The 20,683-nt window shown below is 47.1% G+C and overlaps 5 protein-coding genes and 1 pseudogene across 9 annotated transcripts in view; 5 read left to right on the forward strand and 1 right to left on the reverse strand.

Annotated features, from left to right (window-relative positions):
• Positions 1-7,409, forward strand: part of PAPLA1 (Phosphatidic Acid Phospholipase A1) — a 30,405-nt gene extending 22,996 nt beyond the window's left edge. The window contains exons 2-9 of one of the 3 annotated variants that reach the window (XM_089464863.1): positions 388-4,253; positions 4,327-4,441; positions 4,900-5,382; positions 5,456-5,874; positions 5,929-6,486; positions 6,544-6,791; positions 6,852-6,998; positions 7,106-7,409. In XM_089464863.1, the coding sequence (XP_089320989.1) occupies positions 388-4,253; positions 4,327-4,441; positions 4,900-5,382; positions 5,456-5,874; positions 5,929-6,486; positions 6,544-6,791; positions 6,852-6,998; positions 7,106-7,256 (5,987 nt within the window). In that variant the 3' untranslated portion in view covers positions 7,257-7,409. Of the gene's footprint in view, positions 1-387; positions 4,254-4,326; positions 4,442-4,899; positions 5,383-5,455; positions 5,875-5,928; positions 6,487-6,543; positions 6,792-6,851 lie in introns of all 3 variants that reach the window. The other 2 variants (XM_089464864.1, XM_089464866.1) reach the window with 2 other exon arrangements.
• A 130-nt stretch (positions 7,410-7,539) lies between these two features.
• Positions 7,540-14,190, forward strand: LOC108610651 (FHIP family protein GI14169). Of its 3 annotated transcripts, none has more exons than XM_018002860.2 (7): positions 7,540-7,960; positions 8,228-9,107; positions 9,188-9,584; positions 9,972-11,034; positions 11,105-11,695; positions 12,952-12,990; positions 13,254-14,190. In XM_018002860.2, exons 2-7 carry the CDS (start codon positions 8,404-8,406, stop codon positions 13,676-13,678), a joined length of 3,219 nt encoding a protein of 1,072 aa, XP_017858349.1. In that variant the 5' UTR covers positions 7,540-7,960; positions 8,228-8,403; the 3' UTR covers positions 13,679-14,190. The 3 variants fall into 3 exon arrangements, with proteins under 3 accessions (XP_017858349.1, XP_017858350.1, XP_017858351.1); XM_018002861.2 differs by having other exon boundaries at positions 9,996-11,034; XM_018002862.2 differs by lacking the exon at positions 12,952-12,990.
• Positions 14,191-14,351: 161 nt separating this feature from the next.
• LOC149269699 (cysteine desulfurase, mitochondrial) lies at positions 14,352-15,912 on the forward strand. The gene is made up of 2 exons (XM_089464892.1): positions 14,352-14,598; positions 14,654-15,912. Exons 1-2 carry the CDS (start codon positions 14,475-14,477, stop codon positions 15,910-15,912), a joined length of 1,383 nt encoding a protein of 460 aa, XP_089321018.1. The 5' UTR covers positions 14,352-14,474.
• Positions 15,913-15,968: 56 nt separating this feature from the next.
• Positions 15,969-16,798, forward strand: LOC149269700 (FHIP family protein GI14169 pseudogene; annotated as a pseudogene).
• A 161-nt stretch (positions 16,799-16,959) lies between these two features.
• LOC108611758 (Nfs1 cysteine desulfurase) lies at positions 16,960-18,618 on the forward strand. The gene is made up of 2 exons (XM_018004550.2): positions 16,960-17,206; positions 17,262-18,618. The coding sequence occupies exons 1-2, from the start codon at positions 17,083-17,085 to the stop codon at positions 18,518-18,520; spliced, it is 1,383 nt and encodes a 460-aa protein (XP_017860039.1). The 5' UTR covers positions 16,960-17,082; the 3' UTR covers positions 18,521-18,618.
• Positions 18,607-20,060, reverse strand: Hacd1 (3-hydroxyacyl-CoA dehydratase 1). Its single transcript, XM_018004551.2, has one exon. The coding sequence runs from the start codon at positions 19,514-19,516 to the stop codon at positions 18,794-18,796; it is 723 nt and encodes a 240-aa protein (XP_017860040.1). The 5' UTR covers positions 19,517-20,060; the 3' UTR covers positions 18,607-18,793.
• Positions 20,061-20,683: the final 623 nt, after the last annotated feature.

The raw sequence follows: 20,683 nt of genomic DNA on the forward strand, positions 1-20,683 counted from the left end.
AAAATAAAAAGAAATAAGATGGCATAGTTTTACTTTACTCCATAAAATATATAAAACATATATAGTTTTACTGTTAACTAAAGCTAAGAGTACATAAACTAAACTAAAGTATTGTCTAAAATAACATACTCATTTCATTTTCGCGAATGAATATAAGAAAACGAAATGGATTAAAAATGTATATGCGAGACTTTATTCGATCATAGATCAACTGACATTAACTGTGCTGCTTCGCTATACTCTGCTCTTTAGCTAATCACTAGATAATGACCAATTGGAGGCCGCGTTGATTTTGATTAGCATATTGATTAGTTTATTACGTTTACTTCCGGAAACTGAGGCTACGAGAATTACTCATTTGGTTTTCGTTTCGATATGCTTTTGCAGAGCCCAAAACCCTGGTGACCGTTGGACAGCCGTCCGGTATTGACGAGAGCGAAACGCTTGACGAGATTAACTTGAACGCCAGCAGCAGCGACGACTCGGTGCCAGCAGCGAACGCATCCAACAATCCCTATCAGAGCGTTGCGGATGCCAATGCGAATCCGTTGCTAGAGCCGCCGCTTGCCGCAGACTCTTTGCTTAGCCAGGCGGCGTCTTCATTTGGCGCCTTGCCCTCGGTGGCCTCCAACGTGTTCTCGACGTTCTCGAAGCGCATATACGCGGGCACACGGGAGGCGGACGAGGCTCAGCCTCAACTAGATATCCAGCCGACTTATATACAGCAGGCGGGACAAGTCCACGCAGCAGCTGCTGCACCACCGCCCTTCTACGCTGCACCACCAGCACATGCTGGCGAGCCTGCACCAGAGCCACCGAAATTCTATGCACCCACAGAGGTGCCTGGCTTAGCAGCTGGCGCTTTGCCACCGCCACCCCCCTCGGCTGGGCAGAACACTTATCGCATCAGTGCCAGGAAGAAGCTATACGCGCCCATTCCCGGTCTCTCGGAGCAGCAACAGCAGCCAGTGCCCGCTGCTGATCCCTTCCAAGCACCATCATATCCCCCACAGCCATCGGCAGCAGGCGCAGCAACTTACGAGCAGCCTGCACCACTGCCCGTTCAAGAGGAACGCAAGAGTGGTGGCCTCTTCTCGCTCACTAGTCTAGTGCCCTCTGGCGTGTTACAGAACATTTCGGGTCTAGTGCAATCGGCCACAGGCAGAAGCAACGAGCCTGCGGCACCGCCACCACAGGCCACCTACAATCCAGCTGATTCTGCTGGCTATTTTGAGATCAACACATCCTCTGCTGCCGTTCCACAGCCGTTTGGAAACTATTTCACGCCAGCAGCTCCGCCGGCTGCTGCGGATTATTTTGCGCCATCCGCAGCACCGCCCACTGTAGGTGGTTACTTCAATCCTCCCGCAGTTGCTGCAACTCCGGCTAACTTCTTTACGCCAGCAACAGCGGCTAGTGGGCTAGCAGCACCTGTTCAACCAACAGCAGCATTTGCACCACAGGCATTTACTCAGCCAGGGGCAGTCTCCCAACAACCCGCTGTCTCTCAGTCACAAGCAGTCGCTCAGGTACCACCATCAGTAGCACCAGCAACACCGTCAGCAGGAGTTGGGGCATCGCCACAAGGGGGTGTAGCTGCAGCACCACAACTAACAGGAGTTGGGGCACCGCCACAAGCGGATGTAGCAGCACCACCGCCAGCAGGAGTTAGGGCACCGCCACAAACGGGTGTAGAAGCACCACCAGCATCAGTTTCAGCAACTGAATCAAAGACAGCGACACAAATAGCACCACCGCCAACTTCAGGTGCAGCACCACCACCAGCAACAGCTGCAGCACCACCACCAGCAACAGCTGCAGCACCACCACTAGCAACAGCTGTTGCACCACCGCCAGCGGCATTTGCAGCACCTCCGCGACCAACAACAGGAGCAGTACCGCCACCAACGGGTGCAGCGGCACCACCGCCAGCAGCTGGACCTGCTCACTCGTCGTATCGCCTGCAGAAGGGTACGCGTCTCTACAAGAGTCCACTGACAGCGCAGGAAACAGCACAGGCGCCAACCGGCTTTGGTCAGCCCACAGCATTAGCAGCCACGCCCTTTGCGCCCTACACAGCACCTGCTGCTATTTTTAATCCATTTGGTGGAGCAGAGCCAAAAGAAGTTGAACTATTTGCAGCACCAACTTCATCAGCTGCACCAGCGCCAAGTCAGGAAGTTCCTCTGTTTGCAGCTGCACCACCACCAGCTGCGCCTGCAACATCGTTCTTTACACCACAGACATCGACGGAGCTCTTTCAGCCCCACGAAGCAAGTGCACCAGCTGCCTCGCTCTTTGCGCCGGCACCATCCGATACAGTTCAGGAGGTTCCTCTCTTTTCCAGCTCGTCTGAAGCAAAACAAGGAGTTCGAACGGGCCCAGGCAACAATCTTTTCGCGTCGCAGACTCAGAGCTCAGAACTGAGCAGCTCCTCAAATCAAAGTCAGGAGGTTACACTATTTGCACCGCCTTCAACTGCAGCTGTTTCGGAAGTTCCACTATTCCCAACATCGCAGAGCTTGCCCATATTCTCCCAAGGAGCAACAGCAACTCTATTCACGCCACAGTTGGGTGACAAGCCAGAGCCACTGCAGACAAATCAGCAAAGGGAGCCAGCGCAGGAAACTTCCTTGGCTACTGCAACAGCACCACCAACCGTTGGTGCTGATCAGCCAACCGTAAGCAAGGTCAACGAACCAAGTGAAGAGACTCCCAAAACACCGCCAACTGCTTTATTTCAAGAACTTTCAGCTGTGCCTGTCTTTTTTCCACCCATACGAACAGCAGCCACTGAAGCTGGTGAAGAAACTCCACTATTTGTGCCAGTACCAGCAGCAGCAGGCACTGCTGAAGCGGGTGAAAGCGTAGAGCTTTACCCACCTGCAGAGACAACAGCAGCAGAGCTCGATTCCAAGAATCAGGAGTTCGATTCAAAGAATCAGGAAGCTACACCACAAACAAGCGCGCCACAGCCAATACTTAACGCCACCAACCTCTTTGCACCATCAAGTACAGGTGGGTCAGCTCAGGAGGCTCTAGGAGTAGTGGCACCACAGCCAACAACCGCTGCTCCTCCACTAAGCACCAGCGATTTGTTTGCACCACCTGCGCAGGCACCGGCCGCTGTCTCTCATCTGCCTAGCGTTGCGTTGACCACTCAGACAACAACCACATTCTTTAATCCGTTTGCGCAGACAGTAACCACACCGCTGCCCCAAGATCCGTTGCCGCCGCCCATTGGCTTTGTGGAGCCCAGCGCTCAAACAGACGGCAACTCACTTTTCGCCGCACAGACAATCGAGCCGGTGTTGCCTGAAGCAGAGATTGCTAAACCTGCAGCAGCAGCGGCAGCAGCACCACCGCCACCACCACCACAAGCAGCGGCCAGCCAGGACAACGCCTCACAGGCGAATCCATTCCGCAGAGCCGCCGAACCTGCACCGACATCAACAGCCGCGACTGCTCCTTCGGCTCTGCTTAGCTTCTTTACGCCGGCTTCGAACGGCAACGATTTCAATTTCTTTGGAACAGCACAGCAGGCGGGACAGTTTCCGGAGTTGCCTCCATTGCATAACGTAGCACCACCCGCACTAGCGCAAGAGCCACCTGCTGGCGACGTCGCCACGACCCATTCCACTCAGGCACTTGGCTTTGAGCAACTGATCAGCGACTCTCAGCAAGCTGCACAGCAAACGCAAAATTCTAACGAAAATATCTATCAAAATTCAAGTGTGAACACATTTTCCGGCTATTTCGGTAGCCCCATAGAGGGGTCAGGGCCAGCCGCACAGCCTCAGCCACAGCAACAGCAACAGCACCAGCAAGATCAACAGCCGCTGATTGGCTGCAATTCAGCTAATTTCTTTGATCACTTCGCCGCCGGCGGACAGGGGCAGGAGGATCAACGCATCCAGAACTTCTTTAACAATCCACCGCTGCAGGATCAGCCAGCCGCACCAGGTGAACTCAAATACGATATTGTGCACAGCGGCTTGCCAAACAAGCGCTTCGAGCAGCGCTCCCAAACGTCTGTCTCCAACGTTGTGGAGCCGCCCTCATCTGCCTGCTCGGAGTTCTCCACAGCTGCACCGGGCTCAGCTGCCAATCCAACAAACAATCAACATCAGGCCGATCGCCAGTCCGATTATCTATTGCAGTCACATCTGGGCGAACTGCCCGAAGAGCTCCTGCAGCAACTGAGAATGGCCAACGATAAGAATTCGTCCACGGTACCAACTGGCGAAGCCTTGGTAAGTCTCAATTCGAGATGAAATACGCAATGCATGTACAGATACAGATACAGATATTGTACTACATTTACAGGTATACACGCCCGTATTGCCGCATTGGTTCTACAAACGCAATGTGGATGGTAAATTCGTGTGGACACCATTTAGTCACTATGACTCAGCGCTGCTGGAAACTAGCCTGAATAGCGGTAAGTGAGGGGGACAACAGGGAATGTTTTGGCAAAGCCTGACTCAGAGTTGAAACGCCTAAAATTTCATTAACTAAGCAAGTAGGAAAATTATAGTTGGGTTGCCCGAGTAGTAGATACCCTGAATTTGGTATCCAAAATTTTATTAAAGATATAAAACGTGCAATGTTTTCCAAGATAATTTTTAAATGTTTTAATCGATTACATTGAAATGTACCTACACCAAAAACTTCTAGCTCTCTAACTTCTATAGGACCTGAGATTGACGCGTTCAAGCATACATAGAGACAGAGAGGGCTCAATCAGCTTTACTTTAATGGATCTGCCACGCCTTCGTCTGCATTTAAGAAAACCATTATTCTCAAATTTTCCATTTTCAATGGATTCAAAATATAGCTCTCGCTGATTTAAGAGACCTACTTAAAATTATAGTAAAATTTTCTTTCTACTTTCCACAGAGGAAACCGACTCATCAGCCATTGTGCCCGTCGAGGGCGGTCGCTACGATGTCAACATCAAAGAGCGCACCAAGACACCCGTCTACTGGGAGGGCAAAGCCATTGAGGTGCGTCGCTGTTCCTGGTTCTATAAGGGCGTCGATGGTAAATATGTGCCCTACGCGGAGCAAACTGCAGAAGCACTTGAGATAGAGTATAAGCACGCGACCGAAACAAACGAATGGCATAAGAAGATACCGCTGGCCAATGGTGAGCAGGTGACCATGCATGGACCCAACGTCATTGTCCACTTCATGCCCCCATCGCCCGCCGATACGTGGGGAGGCAGCGTGCAAGGCACCTCACGGCCGCTGGTTGTGAAGCGGGATTTGAATGACTTTAAGATACAACAGGGCGAATCTCAGCGCGTGGATCATTTGCTGTTCATGGTACATGGCATTGGCTCGGCTTGTGATCTGAAGATGCGCAATGTCGAGGAAGTCGGTAAGTGAAAAAAAATAAAAAAATAAAAACTCATTAGAATTAAAAACTCATTCACTATACCCCTATTCTTTAGTGGATGACTTCCGATACATTGCCCAGCAGCTGGTGCAGTCCCACTACAAGAACTCCACGGACATGGGCCTAGTGGGACGCGTGGAAGTGCTGCCTATTGAATGGCACGGTCATTTGCACTCTGAGGAGCTTGGCATTGATGAGAAGCTCAAGTCGATTACCTTAGAGTCCATACCACGATTGCGCAACTTCACAAACGACACGTTGCTCGATGTGCTCTTCTATACCAGTCCCAAATACTGTCAGAAGATCATGAACACGGTGGCCGATGCCTTAAATGAAACCTATTTAAAGTATCGGATGCGGCATCCGGAATTCAATGGCGGTGTCTCGCTGGCCGGCCACAGCCTCGGCTCGTTAATACTCTTCGATCTGCTGTGTCACCAGGAGCCGCTCAAGGAGAGCGAAGAGGAAAATAAGGTGAGCTAATGAGCAGAGATCAGAGACTATATTTTAAGCAATATAATATAAAAGCTAAATATTCAACAGGAGAATCCTGATCAACTACCACAGAAGAAGGGGACCGAATCGAAAAACGTACAACTGCCCAACAACGATGCCATGATGCCCAAACAGGTCAGCTACGCCATGGGCATTGGGCCAGCTGGCACTGGGCAGCCGGTGATCAACTACACGCAGCTAATTTTCCATCCGAAGAAGTTCTTTGCTCTGGGCTCACCCATTGGCATGTTTGTGACCATACGTGGCATCGATAAGCTCGGCCTCGACTTTCGGCTACCCACATGTGCGGGCTTCTACAATATATTCCATCCGTTCGATCCGGTGGCGTATCGCATAGAGGCGCTAGTCAATCCGGATATGAAAGGCATTCGCCCGGTCTTGATTCCACATCACAAAGGACGCAAGCGCATGCATCTTGAGCTGAAGGAGACAATGACGCGCGTTGGAGCGGACATAAAGCAACGATTTATGGATACATTCAAGACGACATTAGATAGCGTCAATTTCTTGGCTACGGTGACCAGGGTGAAGAAGGAGGCCGAGGAGACGCTGGAAAAGGAAGTCAACTCAGTAAGTTACAAGTAGATTAACATTGACAATCGATTTGGTTACTAACCAATTCTATAGAGTAATTCACAGATATTCCATAAACAAACTGAGGACACGGATGATTTATCAGCAGCGACTACTTCTACACATGCACGTAATCGTACCGATTCAGAGTCCACGACAACGTCAGATCCTGAATTCATTGAACTTGATTTTCCGCTGGGTAAATTGAATGACTCGAAACGCGTGGACTACGTGCTGCAGGAGGCACCACTGGAGTTCATCAACGAGTATATTTTTGCACTCAGTAGCCATGTCTGCTATTGGTGAGTAGTGGATAAAATAGTGCCTAAATCTAGATTGTAACTTGCAACTACATTTTATAGGGGCTCTGAGGACACTATATTGTTTGTGATGAAGGAAATTTATGCGGGTTTGGGCATAAGCACCGATAGCCAAGTACCACAGCAAACTATGACCATAGAGAGGCCCAGCTCACGAAGTAGCAGTGTCGGTCCGTCGCTATTGCCGATGTGAGTTGAGTTGACATTTGGACACACTCTTGTAGACCCCTTCCGTTTTATACAACCTATTATTACAAATATTTAGAGACAATTTATTTAACTATGTTATTTGTTAGCAAAATCATACAAAGAATTTTTAAAATGTGCAACTCTAACTTGGTTAATGGTTTTATGAATTTAAGAAGAAGAACGGCATTGATACGAATATTCATAAACGAAAATGATCCGCAAAAGAATGTTAATCTAAGGAGCTTAACAAACAGTTAATGTCTATATACAAACTATTCATTGCATATCCTCTTTGTGTGCTGTTGTTCTTTTTGTAATAACCCGTTTATAATATAACTTCGTAATTTGTATGCTAAAGAAAGTGTATGTCTATTAAAATTAATCAATAAATTGCGATTCAGCAGAAATAAATCTATTAGATTATTCAATACTTTAAAATATTTATTTTCGATAGACTAGGCGCGAAATGTATATTATCGGTGAGTATAAATAAAATACAATCGGATTATTAGAGACTAGTGTTGTAAAAATGATTCACAATGGATTGAGTTATCGGAATCGGGCGACCACCACAAATCTATCGCTCGACTACCACCAATTCATTCATTACTTTCTATTTGTTGTAAATATTTATAAAAATGAACTAATTTCGCGTAAAACCAATCCAAAATATAGCAAAATGAGGCATTAAGGTGTAAACAATGTTCGGTGCATGTTGTTGAACAACAAACAAATCAATATTGTGTATTTTCCACCTGTCAAGTGCGCGCACAAGGACGGGGCCGTGCTGTCGTCGACGTCGTCTTTTCGCTATAATTTCCCAGTGCCAAAAAATTAGACAGTTAAAAAAGCTTGTGGTGGTGTTACGCGCGCTAAAAGGCGATACCTGGTTGAAAGAATCTTTTTCAGCACACCAAAAAAACGCCAAGACGATGACGAAGTGGACTATAAAAATTCAGCAGGTAATCAGCAAACTTAGCAAGCAAAATGTGCCAACAACAATTCGCAGCGCTTCAGTGACTATCAAACGCCACTTGCTCGCTCGCCTGCCCAAATAAATACATTTTGTCTGTATGTATGTGAATAAGTGAGTGAGTGTATGATGCAAATGTTTGTATGTATATTTGTGTATATTCTTGTTGCATTATTGTTGTGGCTGCTATTGTTGTATTCGTTGCTGAAGATGCATTAGTTAAAGCTTAACTGTTTGACGCTTTCGTTTGTTTCAGCTGTAAAAATCTATTTGTAAATTTATGTATGGCAACGAAAATACTCACACAAAGCTCGGACAAAGCACAAACTGCAAGATAACAACAATACATGCCAAATTACTACTGCTACTACACTTATCGCAGCAACGCCGCCAAAGCTCAACGGAATAGCCGAACGGAACGAACCCAAAATAATGAGTTGGCTTCGTACGAGTCCATTGCGTCAAAGTCTGACGCGCAGCGGTGGCAGCTCTGGCAACGGCAGCTCTGGCACTGCAACGACGATGCGTCAACGACCCATAGACGCAGCCACAGACTGTGATCCGCGCGCCTGCTACGATAGCTTCTGTAAGCATTGGCAGCAGGCGCACGAAATTATTCAGCATCCGGGCACGCCTACGCACGATGATGTGCTGGGCGTGGTCTCGCATTTAGATTATATGGTAACGCTGCTACTCGTTGAGCTGCATCACTGCAACAAGGTGTCGCTACCCTCGGCCGATGCTGCTCCCCCAGCAGCGCCCTGCCTGGAGTACTTGCTTAGCGAGAATCTGCTGGACAAACTGTACGAATGGGCCAGCTCCACGGGCCGGTATGCGAACGCTGTGCGTCTGGAGCAACTGAAACTGTACGAGCTACTGGTGAGCCACTCACGCCACCAGCTGCTGTGTCACGAACCATTTCTGCGGCCGCTGCTCAAGATACTCGCTTCGAGCCAAGGCGAAATCTTTCCGCCTGACTTGGAGAAACGTTTGGTCATATTACTGAACCAGCTGTGCGTTGTCCTCATGCAGAATGTCCACCTGCTCGATCTATTCTTCTTTTCGGCCCAAACCCAGGTGCAGGAGCAAATACAGAATGGAAGCTTGCCTGCGCCCAAAAGTGGAACAACAACCAAGTGAGTCGAGCTTATAAGCTGGGAAGGCTAGCTAGCTATATCTTCTGCTTCACGATCATTAATATTTATGCCCTCCTTAGTTTCATCATATTTTCGCTGCTTATACCATACGTGCATCGGGAGGGCAGCTTGGGTCATCAGGCGCGCGACGCTCTGCTGCTCTGCATGGCTCTGTCGCAGAAGAACTCCAACATTGGCCACTACATAGCACAATACTCGTCCATTTGCCCGCTGCTTGTCACCGGTCTGGGTGGACTCTATTCACGCCTTCCGAACAGCATCGAAATCAACTCCATTGATTGGCATCGCATCACGCCCGACGATGTCGCCGAAATACCCGAGCTGACGCTCTTTATGAATGCCCTCGAGTTCTGCAATGCCGTGGTGCAGGTTGCCCATGAGATGATTAAGCAACAGTTGCTTGACTTTATGTATCAGGGCTTCATTGTGCCGGTGCTGGGCCCGGCTATACTGCAGGTGAGTCTCCGTTTTTTGCTTTGTGCTCTCACACGTAAAAACTTGTCTTCGATGCATTTCTGTGGTGTTGGTTGCAAAAATATGTCAATTGTCCTTTGGTGCTCTTGTCTCAGTTTGTGTTTGCTTTCCACCTATATATCGATCTATAAAACTACGTTTATGCGCAATCAAAATAAAATGTACTTCCTCAATGGGAGGAATATCAATTCATTGCTTTATATTCATTCAGTAATAATGACTCTCATTTGTGATGTGTGCTACATAAGCGTAGTATATAGTATGTGTGTGCTATCCTATTCTTCTCTTTTTGGGCCGACCCCAAGCTAACCAAAACACAAACACCTCGCCTCGAAATCTCGAAACAACTTTTTGCGCTCCAATTCGCAGACACTGAAGGGCAAACATTTTCAGACGAACATCGACTCACAAATCTCGGCTATGTCCTATCTGGACTTGATATTACGCTCCATTACGGAGCCCGGCCTTATGCGTGCCTTTGTCAAATTTCTCTTGGATACGGAGAAATTTGACGGTGAACGAATTCTGGATGCTCTTGTGGAGCGGCTACATTCGCCCGATGCCAATTTGTGCATGGTTACGATGGCGCTGTTTGATACACTGTTGGGTCTGCACTGTGAGGACCTCATGCTGGAGCTGTTGCTGAAGTATATGCTGCCTGGCAAGCATGTGCCCATCTCGCATCGCCACAAGATCAACAAGATCGATCCGTATCTGAACACAACCGAGTTCTTTTTGGAACTAACGCCTGATGTGATGAAGCGCGCTCGTGATCTGGCGCGACCAAAGAGTGTCCAGGAGCTGGTTGACCCCGCAGCAACCGCAACGACAACGGCAACAGCACCTTCTATTCTGCTCAGTTTGCCCTCGCCGGTCATGAGCAAGACGATTGGAGCCAACTGGAACTACTATGGCCACTACACCGGCGACAGCCTGTATGCCAATGTGCAGGCGTATCTGTTTGAGGCTCACTCGCGGATCGCTCAGTGTCAGCGCGACTGCAGGAAGTGGGCGAACAGCTATCGATATCAAAAGTGGCCCAGGCAGGGTCAGGCACGGGCTACGGCCCATGCTCTGGAGCTGGCCAGGCAGTTCTTCAGCGAATTTGGCACAGCAGCTCCGGTGGTTGCGGCATCTGTTGCCAGCGAAGCGGGCGAGAAGCAGCTGGATAGCCTGCAATCGATAGGCGAATCCAGTGGCTACGAGTCCTTCAAGTGGCGGCCTGCCGATGAGGATGCCGAGGGCATCGATGTGACCACAACAACAACAGCATCAGCCAGCGACACAGATCTGGAGCACAACAACAATAGCAGCAGCATTAGCAGTGGGCGACGCGATTCGTGGCGCATATCGCACAGCAGTCGCAACGAGATATTGCTCACCGACCTGGATTTCTCGGAGGATTTGTTTGCGCAGGGCACCGTAAGCTTAGGTGAGTAGCGAGATGATATACTTTCATAGAGAACATTTTGATATACGCTCTCCTTCCACCACTTGGTCAGGTCCCTTTCTGAATGCCATTTGGAGCAAACTGCAAACCTTTACGAGCAACTCGTTGTACGTGAACCTGCATTTAACTGGACTAATCACACGACTCGCCTGGTACCCACTGCCGCTCATCCACTCGCTGTTGCTGCGCTCCGACATTGCCATCACCTCGGACACGCCGTCGTTCCATCAGGTGCTGCGCATGCTCAAGCAGCAAATCGATGCTGAGCTGCCAGTCGCCGAGAACTCGCTGGAGATTATCGATGTGGCGCGCTCGTACCTGATCGATCGCGAGTTCCGTTTGGTCAATGCGCGCAAGATCACTGACAATTCACCGCTGCATCAACAGCTCCAATACCAACAGCAGCATCAGCACCTAGCGCAAACCAACAGCCACACGCAACAGCAGCAGCAGCAACAACAGGCGCAACAGCGCTCCACCTATGCAACGCTGTCGGCAGCAACGCCTGTGCAGGCATCGCCCACCAGTGCCTATGATCCGTTCAGGCGCAGCGACAACAAGCGCCGCAGCATTAGCAGGTCTATAACGAGCATGTTTAGCCGCAGATCAACATCGTCCACGCCGGCGTCAAATGGAAACTCAGGTACGTGATGCTGTGCTACACGAATGTTCTAACCATTTTGCACAATTTACGTTTTATTAAACGAAAAACAACAATAAAAAGAATACACAAGTAAACAAAACACTGCAGCGGATGTTGGAACAAAGACGGTTATGGGATCTTAGCCATTAAATGCACACATAGACACACACACACATACATAGAGAAACATTTTATAATTGATTCCTATGGCCAACTAATCATTCCTCGAATTCGCTTTATTTCACTATAATTTGTAAAACATTTTTATATATGACAGTTTATATTATGAATACGGAAGAATTATTATAAATTATCATATTAAAATAAAAATATATATTCTTATTCAGTATTCATAATATACATTTTCATATATTTTAGTTGCTTTCAAACTCGTTAGTTCTTAAGCTATATAAAATACTTGTAAAATATTTCTGGACCATCAAGTTTCCCAAACTTAAACCTGATCAGCTTAAACTCAGATTTATTGATAAATTAACAGCACTAACTCATTTTTTGGCAATCAAAACTTAGAGTCTATTTATGTAGTTTTATATTTATATAAAATAATAATTTACATTTTATCAAGTTTACATTTTTAACAGTTTGAACTGAAATTTATTATTTATTATTATTATCAAAAAATTTATAAGACAACAAACCATATTGATAGACAATTGACATTTAGGGCAAATATTTTATTTGATATGTATACATTGCTGCCATAATATAATATTACTCATTAATGGTGTCATGCTTCAGAGATAAGGCTACACATAACAAAATCCTCGTATAGTATTTCTAGAATATCTCTGCTTACTAAGCTGATCAGTTTAATCTCAAATTACTTAATTCTAAGTAAGCAAAACTAACTAAATTTAGAGGCAATCAAATATTTGGGTAATTTATGTATTTATATGTTGTTGCTATCTGATATTACTCTTTGAATTTGACGTGCTTCAGAGATAAAAGGCTACGTGATACGCGCTGTATGTCCGCATGCTTAGTTAATATCATTAAAAGTTAATGCTTAAATGTATTTAATGATGACTGTCATATGTATTAGTGACATGAATATGTTGGCCATTGGAATCGCACTTGATGCAGCACACAACAAACACATTTAACGTAGTTTTTGTATAATGTCTGCAGACGTCGTTGCTTATAATGAAATTGTCTCTCTTTTTCTTTATTGTTTACTTGTTTTTGATCGATATGAAAAACAAACAAAAATTATTCTACTACGAAATACTACTTAGCTTCATCTGGCTTATCACAAATTTACGCATTCTTCACCGGTAAATATTTCACGCTTAAGTAAAAGTTCTATAAATATTTATACAAAATTAATATGATATACTAATATATAACAACCCGTAATACAACCCGACTAAAAAACTTCATTATTGCATTGAAGCTGTTGAGTGTATTTAGACGCCTCCTGTAGCTTTGTACATATATTGCTCTAACTGTATCCACTTAAATAACCTATGTTTACTGTTTCTCGTTAACCCGTCGGCTGCCATGGGCGAAGTAACTAATTCAATTTGGTACATTACAGGCGCAGCATCCACGCTGGTGGGTGGCAGTGGAGGTGAGGGGAGTGGTGCACGTAGTGCTGCGCTGGATAGTGCGCGGGGCAACACATGTGAGACGAGCCTGAGTACAGCACCGCGACAGGAGCCACAGGCGAGTGTAGGCAGCAGCAGCAACAGTTCGATTGGTGGCTCCACACAAACCTTATCCGGGACACACTCGTCGAGCACGCTGCACGGCGTGGAGAGCGGTCTACAAACGGGCAACTTCAACTCGGAGCCGGTGTCGCTTGATTCGGTGGCCTCCATCGGCATCATAGCAAACACCAGCGGTACGGAGCGCACACGGGACTTGGCCCTGTGTGCCGTCCTCCTGGACGAGTGGCTAAAGGAGCTGGCGGCAGTGGCGTTGGAGCAGAGCGTTGTGCTGGTCACGGAGCAATTGCTTTGACAACGGACAGGTAGTTACGAAATACGCAATGGTTATTGGATTTGTTGACGTTTATTTATTTCACCAGTTTGAATTATGTTTTTTATGGAGCCCATTATTTGCTGTTAAATTATCAATATTGTGTTAGTGTATATGTGTATTTTTAACCAATTTCGTACGAACAAAGTCGCCCTTTTGATCAGAAACAAAACAAAACAAAAAAGCAGAAATCACTCGTTAATCTATTTAGTTAATAAGCTTAAAATTGTAATCAAAAATCGTTGCTAGCTGACAAAACAGACAAATTAAGTGTTCAAATGTAAAAATTTATTCTAATTACAAGCAATAGGCATATACATATTATATTATATATTATATACATCTTTATATAAATGCAATTAGAACAAGAAAGAGGAGGGAAAATTATACACCACAGCATACCATTTAAATATGCATACATATTTCTATTTTTGCAATATATATTTTATGCTTTTATGTATATACAACATGAAATTATAACAATTTTTAACTAACGTGAAAGTATTAAATTGGTCCAATTAATTAAAACAGCACAATCAACAAAAAGTGTAATTGTTTGTAATGTAAAATGGGTAGTTTCTAATAAAAATTTTTAAAATCTTACTTGGGCGCCAACAATTGTGACTGTCTGGCAACGCTCCGTGTGCCTGCATAACATTGATTGACAGGCCAGTGCTGCAAAACGCATACGCATTCGGCTGCTTCTGATTAGATTGTGAAATAATAGAAGTAAATAAATTGTAAAAAGCAAACACACAGGCACACGTGCAGTACAAACATGCAGAAAATGTTGGGCCGATTGCAGGCTCACGTCCTACGTCCAAATATCACATCGACGGTGTTCGCTCTGCGCCAGAGCTCGACAGGTGCAGCGGCGGCAAAGCCAGCGACCACATCAAAAGGTAAAAATCTAAGTTATCTTATTTAAAGACATCGATTTACGTATTGTCATGTTAGAATTTCGTGAGCGCCAGGTACGTTTCAATATCAAGAACGAGCAAACAGAAGGGCGGCCCTTATACTTGGATGCACAGGCCACAACGCCAATGGATCCGCGCGTCCTAGACGCAATGCTTCCCTATTTGACCAACTGCTTCGGTAATCCACATTCGCGCACACATGCCTATGGCTGGGAGACAGAACAGGCTGTGGAAGTGGCACGCGAACAGGTGGCCAAACTAATTGGCGCCGATCCCAAGGAGATTATTTTCACATCCGGCGCCACTGAATCGAATAATATAGCAGTTAAGGGCGTAGCTCGATTCTATGGAACTAACAAAAAACATGTGATCACCACCCAGACGGAGCACAAGTGCGTGCTGGACTCGTGCCGGGCACTGGAGAACGAGGGCTATCGCGTCACCTATTTGCCTGTGCAGGCCAATGGCATCATTGAGTTGAAGCAGCTAGAGGAGGCAATGACTCCGGACACATCACTCGTTTCCATTATGACGGTCAATAACGAGATCGGAGTGAAGCAGCCCATTCAGGAGATCGGCAAGCTATGTCGCTCACGCAAAGTATTTTTTCACACGGACGCGGCGCAAGCTGTGGGTAAAATACCCATCGATGTGAATGCCATGAACATTGATCTGATGTCGATATCGGGCCATAAGATCTATGGACCCAAAGGCATCGGTGCCTTGTATGTGCGACGCCGGCCGCGTGTGCGTCTCGAGCCCATTCAGAGTGGAGGTGGTCAAGAGAGGGGCCTGCGTAGTGGCACTGTGCCCGCTCCCTTGGCCGTGGGTCTGGGCGCAGCGGCTGAGCTGGCACTGCAAGAGATGGACTACGACAAGAAGTGGATTGACTATCTCTCGAAGCGCCTGGTGGACACCATAACGAGCGCTCTGCCTCATGTGATACGCAACGGCGATCCGGTGCACACCTACAGCGGTTGCCTCAACCTGTCCTTCGCTTACGTCGAGGGCGAATCGTTGCTAATGGCTCTCAAGGATGTGGCGCTGAGCAGCGGTTCGGCCTGCACCTCAGCCTCGCTAGAGCCGTCGTATGTACTGCGCGCCATTGGCACCGATGAGGATCTGGCGCACAGCTCCATTCGCTTTGGCATCGGACGCTTCACCACCGTCGAGGAGGTGGACTACACGGCCAACAAGTGCATCAAGCACGTGGAGCGACTGCGTGAAATGTCTCCCCTCTGGGAGATGGTACAGGAGGGCATCGACCTAAAGACCATCCAATGGTCCCAGCACTAGTTACCCACAATCATCACAATTGATTTTGTTGCACCCAACCCAAGCAAATAATTGAAATGCATTGCATGTTCAACGCAAATAGAATAGGCAGCAGCAGCAACAGTTCGATTGGTGGCTCCACACAAACCTTATCCGGGACACACTCGTCGAGCACGCTGCACGGCGTGGAGAGCGGTCTACAAACGGGCAACTTCAACTCGGAGCCGGTGTCGCTTGATTCGGTGGCCTCCATCGGCATCATAGCAAACACCAGCGGTACGGAGCGCACACGGGACTTGGCCCTGTGTGCCGTCCTCCTGGACGAGTGGCTAAAGGAGCTGGCGGCAGTGGCGTTGGAGCAGAGCGTTGTGCTGGTCACGGAGCAATTGCTTTGACAACGGACAGGTAGTTACGAAATACGCAATGGTTATTGGATTTGTTGACGTTTATTTATTTCACCAGTTTGAATTATGTTTTTTATGGAGCCCATTATTTGCTGTTAAATTATCAATATTGTGTTAGTGTATATGTGTATTTTTAACCAATTTCGTACGAACAAAGTCGCCCTTTTGATCAGAAACAAAACAAAACAAAAAAGCAGAAATCACTCGTTAATCTATTTAGTTAATAAGCTTAAAATTGTAATCAAAAATCGTTGCTAGCTGACAAAACAGACAAATTAAGTGTTCAAATGTAAAAATTTATTCTAATTACAAGCAATAGGCATATACATATTATATTATATATTATATACATCTTTATATAAATGCAATTAGAACAAGAAAGAGGAGGGAAAATTATACACCACAGCATACCATTTAAATATGCATACATATTTCTATTTTTGCAATATATATTTTATGCTTTTATGTATATACAACATGAAATTATAACAATTTTTAACTAACGTGAAAGTATTAAATTGGTCCAATTAATTAAAACAGCACAATCAACAAAAAGTGTAATTGTTTGTAATGTAAAATGGGTAGTTTCTAATAAAAATTTTTAAAATCTTACTTGGGCGCCAACAATTGTGACTGTCTGGCAACGCTCCGTGTGCCTGCATAACATTGATTGACAGGCCAGTGCTGCAAAACGCATACGCATTCGGCTGCTTCTGATTAGATTGTGAAATAATAGAAGTAAATAAATTGTAAAAAGCAAACACACAGGCACACGTGCAGTACAAACATGCAGAAAATGTTGGGCCGATTGCAGGCTCACGTCCTACGTCCAAATATCACATCGACGGTGTTCGCTCTGCGCCAGAGCTCGACAGGTGCAGCGGCGGCAAAGCCAGCGACCACATCAAAAGGTAAAAATCTAAGTTATCTTATTTAAAGACATCGATTTACGTATTGTCATGTTAGAATTTCGTGAGCGCCAGGTACGTTTCAATATCAAGAACGAGCAAACAGAAGGGCGGCCCTTATACTTGGATGCACAGGCCACAACGCCAATGGATCCGCGCGTCCTAGACGCAATGCTTCCCTATTTGACCAACTGCTTCGGTAATCCACATTCGCGCACACATGCCTATGGCTGGGAGACAGAACAGGCTGTGGAAGTGGCACGCGAACAGGTGGCCAAACTAATTGGCGCCGATCCCAAGGAGATTATTTTCACATCCGGCGCCACTGAATCGAATAATATAGCAGTTAAGGGCGTAGCTCGATTCTATGGAACTAACAAAAAACATGTGATCACCACCCAGACGGAGCACAAGTGCGTGCTGGACTCGTGCCGGGCACTGGAGAACGAGGGCTATCGCGTCACCTATTTGCCTGTGCAGGCCAATGGCATCATTGAGTTGAAGCAGCTAGAGGAGGCAATGACTCCGGACACATCACTCGTTTCCATTATGACGGTCAATAACGAGATCGGAGTGAAGCAGCCCATTCAGGAGATCGGCAAGCTATGTCGCTCACGCAAAGTATTTTTTCACACGGACGCGGCGCAAGCTGTGGGTAAAATACCCATCGATGTGAATGCCATGAACATTGATCTGATGTCGATATCGGGCCATAAGATCTATGGACCCAAAGGCATCGGTGCCTTGTATGTGCGACGCCGGCCGCGTGTGCGTCTCGAGCCCATTCAGAGTGGAGGTGGTCAAGAGAGGGGCCTGCGTAGTGGCACTGTGCCCGCTCCCTTGGCCGTGGGTCTGGGCGCAGCGGCTGAGCTGGCACTGCAAGAGATGGACTACGACAAGAAGTGGATTGACTATCTCTCGAAGCGCCTGGTGGACACCATAACGAGCGCTCTGCCTCATGTGATACGCAACGGCGATCCGGTGCACACCTACAGCGGTTGCCTCAACCTGTCCTTCGCTTACGTCGAGGGCGAATCGTTGCTAATGGCTCTCAAGGATGTGGCGCTGAGCAGCGGTTCGGCCTGCACCTCAGCCTCGCTAGAGCCGTCGTATGTACTGCGCGCCATTGGCACCGATGAGGATCTGGCGCACAGCTCCATTCGCTTTGGCATCGGACGCTTCACCACCGTCGAGGAGGTGGACTACACGGCCAACAAGTGCATCAAGCACGTGGAGCGACTGCGTGAAATGTCTCCCCTCTGGGAGATGGTACAGGAGGGCATCGACCTAAAGACCATCCAATGGTCCCAGCACTAGTTACCCACAATCATCACAATTGATTTTGTTGCACCCAACCCAAGCAAATAATTGAAATGCATTGCATGTTCAACGCAAATAGAATGTAAATGGAAAAATGTTTTTGTTTAATTTCAATTTGTATACAGAAAGCCCCCTGTAAATATTAGCTAAAGCTCGCTCGACGCGTCGATGTCAGGTGAGCCAAGGTGAGTCGCACTCCAAAGTGCAAAAGTTAGTATTTAATTAGCATTGTTATGGCAGCTTGGGCCAGTTCCAAGCGAAGGTTAAAGTTCAGTTGGCTTTCTTTTTGCTGTCACCGCCTAAGATCTTGCGACGCAGCGTGAACATGTGCATGTAGAGCTGCGGGAATATGGGAATGTAGCCGAGCATGACGATCCAGAGGAACGCATAGTAGGAGAACGTAGCATTCAGCTTGTTGGGCATCTCCAGGCTCCAGACACTGTTCTCCCGGGCGTAGCGCTGTGCCCACCAGAAGCACAACAGCTCACCTGTTACTCCAATGGGGTACAAGGCAATGAAGGTGGTGTAGCGCAGGAAAACCACGAACTTGGGCACAACCTTGATGATATTGAGGGCATAGAAGCCATAGCGTATAATCTCAGTGATAGACCAGGCGAAAAGCGCAATGGGCAGACCGGGCGACACCTTGCCCGTGGGTGTGGCCATGACAACACCGACTACCACCATCATGCGGCTGAACACCTGGAAGGTGGTGACCACAGGATTCGACTTGACCAAGCCAAAGACTGCGTTCAGGATCTCCACAAAGGCAGCATTCTGGAAGATGATGACGGCGAGCCGTGTGTAGTCCCACAGCGTAACTTGAGTCCGGAACTGGGGTCCTTCCAGCACATAGTAGTTGATCAACTGATACAAGATATAGCTCCAACCACCCACTTGAATGGCATTGTAGGCAAACAGATATATTTTAGTTAACGGAGACGGCTCTTTGGAGGCCGTTTTGATCGGTTTGGCTGCTGTCTTTGCGGACATTGTCGACTAACTGTGAACTTTCACCCTGTCAACAACGTATTACATATGCTTCTGATTAACTAGTCGCTATAACGCAACCGCCACTACTGATAGCCCCACTTTCACCTAACGACGCGATTGCTGATTGTTGTTGTTTTATTGTCACAAGTATCGATAAATGTTAAGCAATGGCAGACTCATCGATGAATAGCTAAGCAGCATATGTTCTGTTAACGATAAGAGTGCGCGCTGTTAAAATCAAATCTGCAAACGTAAAAACTCTCTCTGACTGCTTGGCGCGTGTTACTGCTGCCCGTTGCTGTTCGCCTGGTAGAAACCGAACCGAAAACCGAACGTGTCTGAAAAGTCTGGCACGGTCTGTGCACATGGGTCGCGCACACACCTGCCAGCACATGTGGGGCGATTCTTTCCCCAACTTTGTTGCTCAATTTGCCGCCGCTGCAGCGCGCTGTGCCGCTGGCCGGTCTTAAAGCTTTCCTGCCTAGTACGCTGATCACGACACGGCTACTGCAATCACAGCAAAAAAATGTCCCGCAGTGCAAGAAAAAAAAATGTGGCTGCTTACTTGTAATTATCGATTAAGAGCTGTAATTGGAGGGTACTTAAAATTGTATGTTAAAAGTGCATGCCTTGCATACATACATCGCTTGTGTATATGAGTATGTACAACATGGGCTCTGCATGCCATTCCGAGCTTTGTGCGCAATGGCAATTTTTGTGTAATCAACACGTGCTATGTGGGCGGAGGCCTAACAACCACGCCTACCGTACAAATTAATTTGCAAGAACAGAGTTCTCCAGGCCCAGAGCAGAGCACTGTTATCATCGGCTGGCTGGCTTTCTGGCTGGCTCTGCCTTATCAACAACTGGCATCGACTGACTGGTGGTGGTCGACCGAGGGTTGCGACGCGGTGACGGTCGTGATACAATTGGACTAGTTTAGACAGCGCCCACAAAAAGGCCGATTGGACAAAGCAGGAAAAACGAGACCCCGCCAAAAGTGAATTCCCTCTTTTTTACCAGGCGACCAGCAAAAAGAGCTCGATGATATCTCATCACATTTAACACTGGTGGAGAAGGTGCGGCCAAGTTGTGTGTGCGAACGAGATGGCAATAGTTACAGTGGCAGGGGTTTGGTTCAATTGCCATGTGACTGGTCGTATGTGT

The sequence above is a fragment of the Drosophila arizonae genome, chromosome 3, assembly GCF_054131065.1.
Source record: "Drosophila arizonae isolate 15081-1271.41 chromosome 3, UAZ_ARI_1.0, whole genome shotgun sequence".
Lineage (NCBI taxonomy): Eukaryota > Metazoa > Arthropoda > Insecta > Diptera > Drosophilidae > Drosophila > Drosophila arizonae.

Coding starts and splice junctions, on each gene's coding strand:
- LOC108610651 (XM_018002860.2), top strand. CDS start 8,404: ATGAGTTGGCTTCGTACGAGTCCATTGCGTCAAAGTCTGACGCGCAGC. Junction 9,585..9,971: donor TGGGCCCGGCTATACTGCAG/GTGAGTCTCCGT, acceptor TCCAATTCGCAG/ACACTGAAGGGCAAACATTT. Junction 11,696..12,951: donor GGCGTCAAATGGAAACTCAG/GTACGTGATGCT, acceptor AATACTACTTAG/CTTCATCTGGCTTATCACAA.
- Hacd1 (XM_018004551.2), bottom strand. CDS start 19,516: ATGTCCGCAAAGACAGCAGCCAAACCGATCAAAACGGCCTCCAAAGAG.
- LOC108611758 (XM_018004550.2), top strand. CDS start 17,083: ATGCAGAAAATGTTGGGCCGATTGCAGGCTCACGTCCTACGTCCAAAT. Junction 17,207..17,261: donor GCCAGCGACCACATCAAAAG/GTAAAAATCTAA, acceptor TTGTCATGTTAG/AATTTCGTGAGCGCCAGGTA.
- LOC149269699 (XM_089464892.1), top strand. CDS start 14,475: ATGCAGAAAATGTTGGGCCGATTGCAGGCTCACGTCCTACGTCCAAAT. Junction 14,599..14,653: donor GCCAGCGACCACATCAAAAG/GTAAAAATCTAA, acceptor TTGTCATGTTAG/AATTTCGTGAGCGCCAGGTA.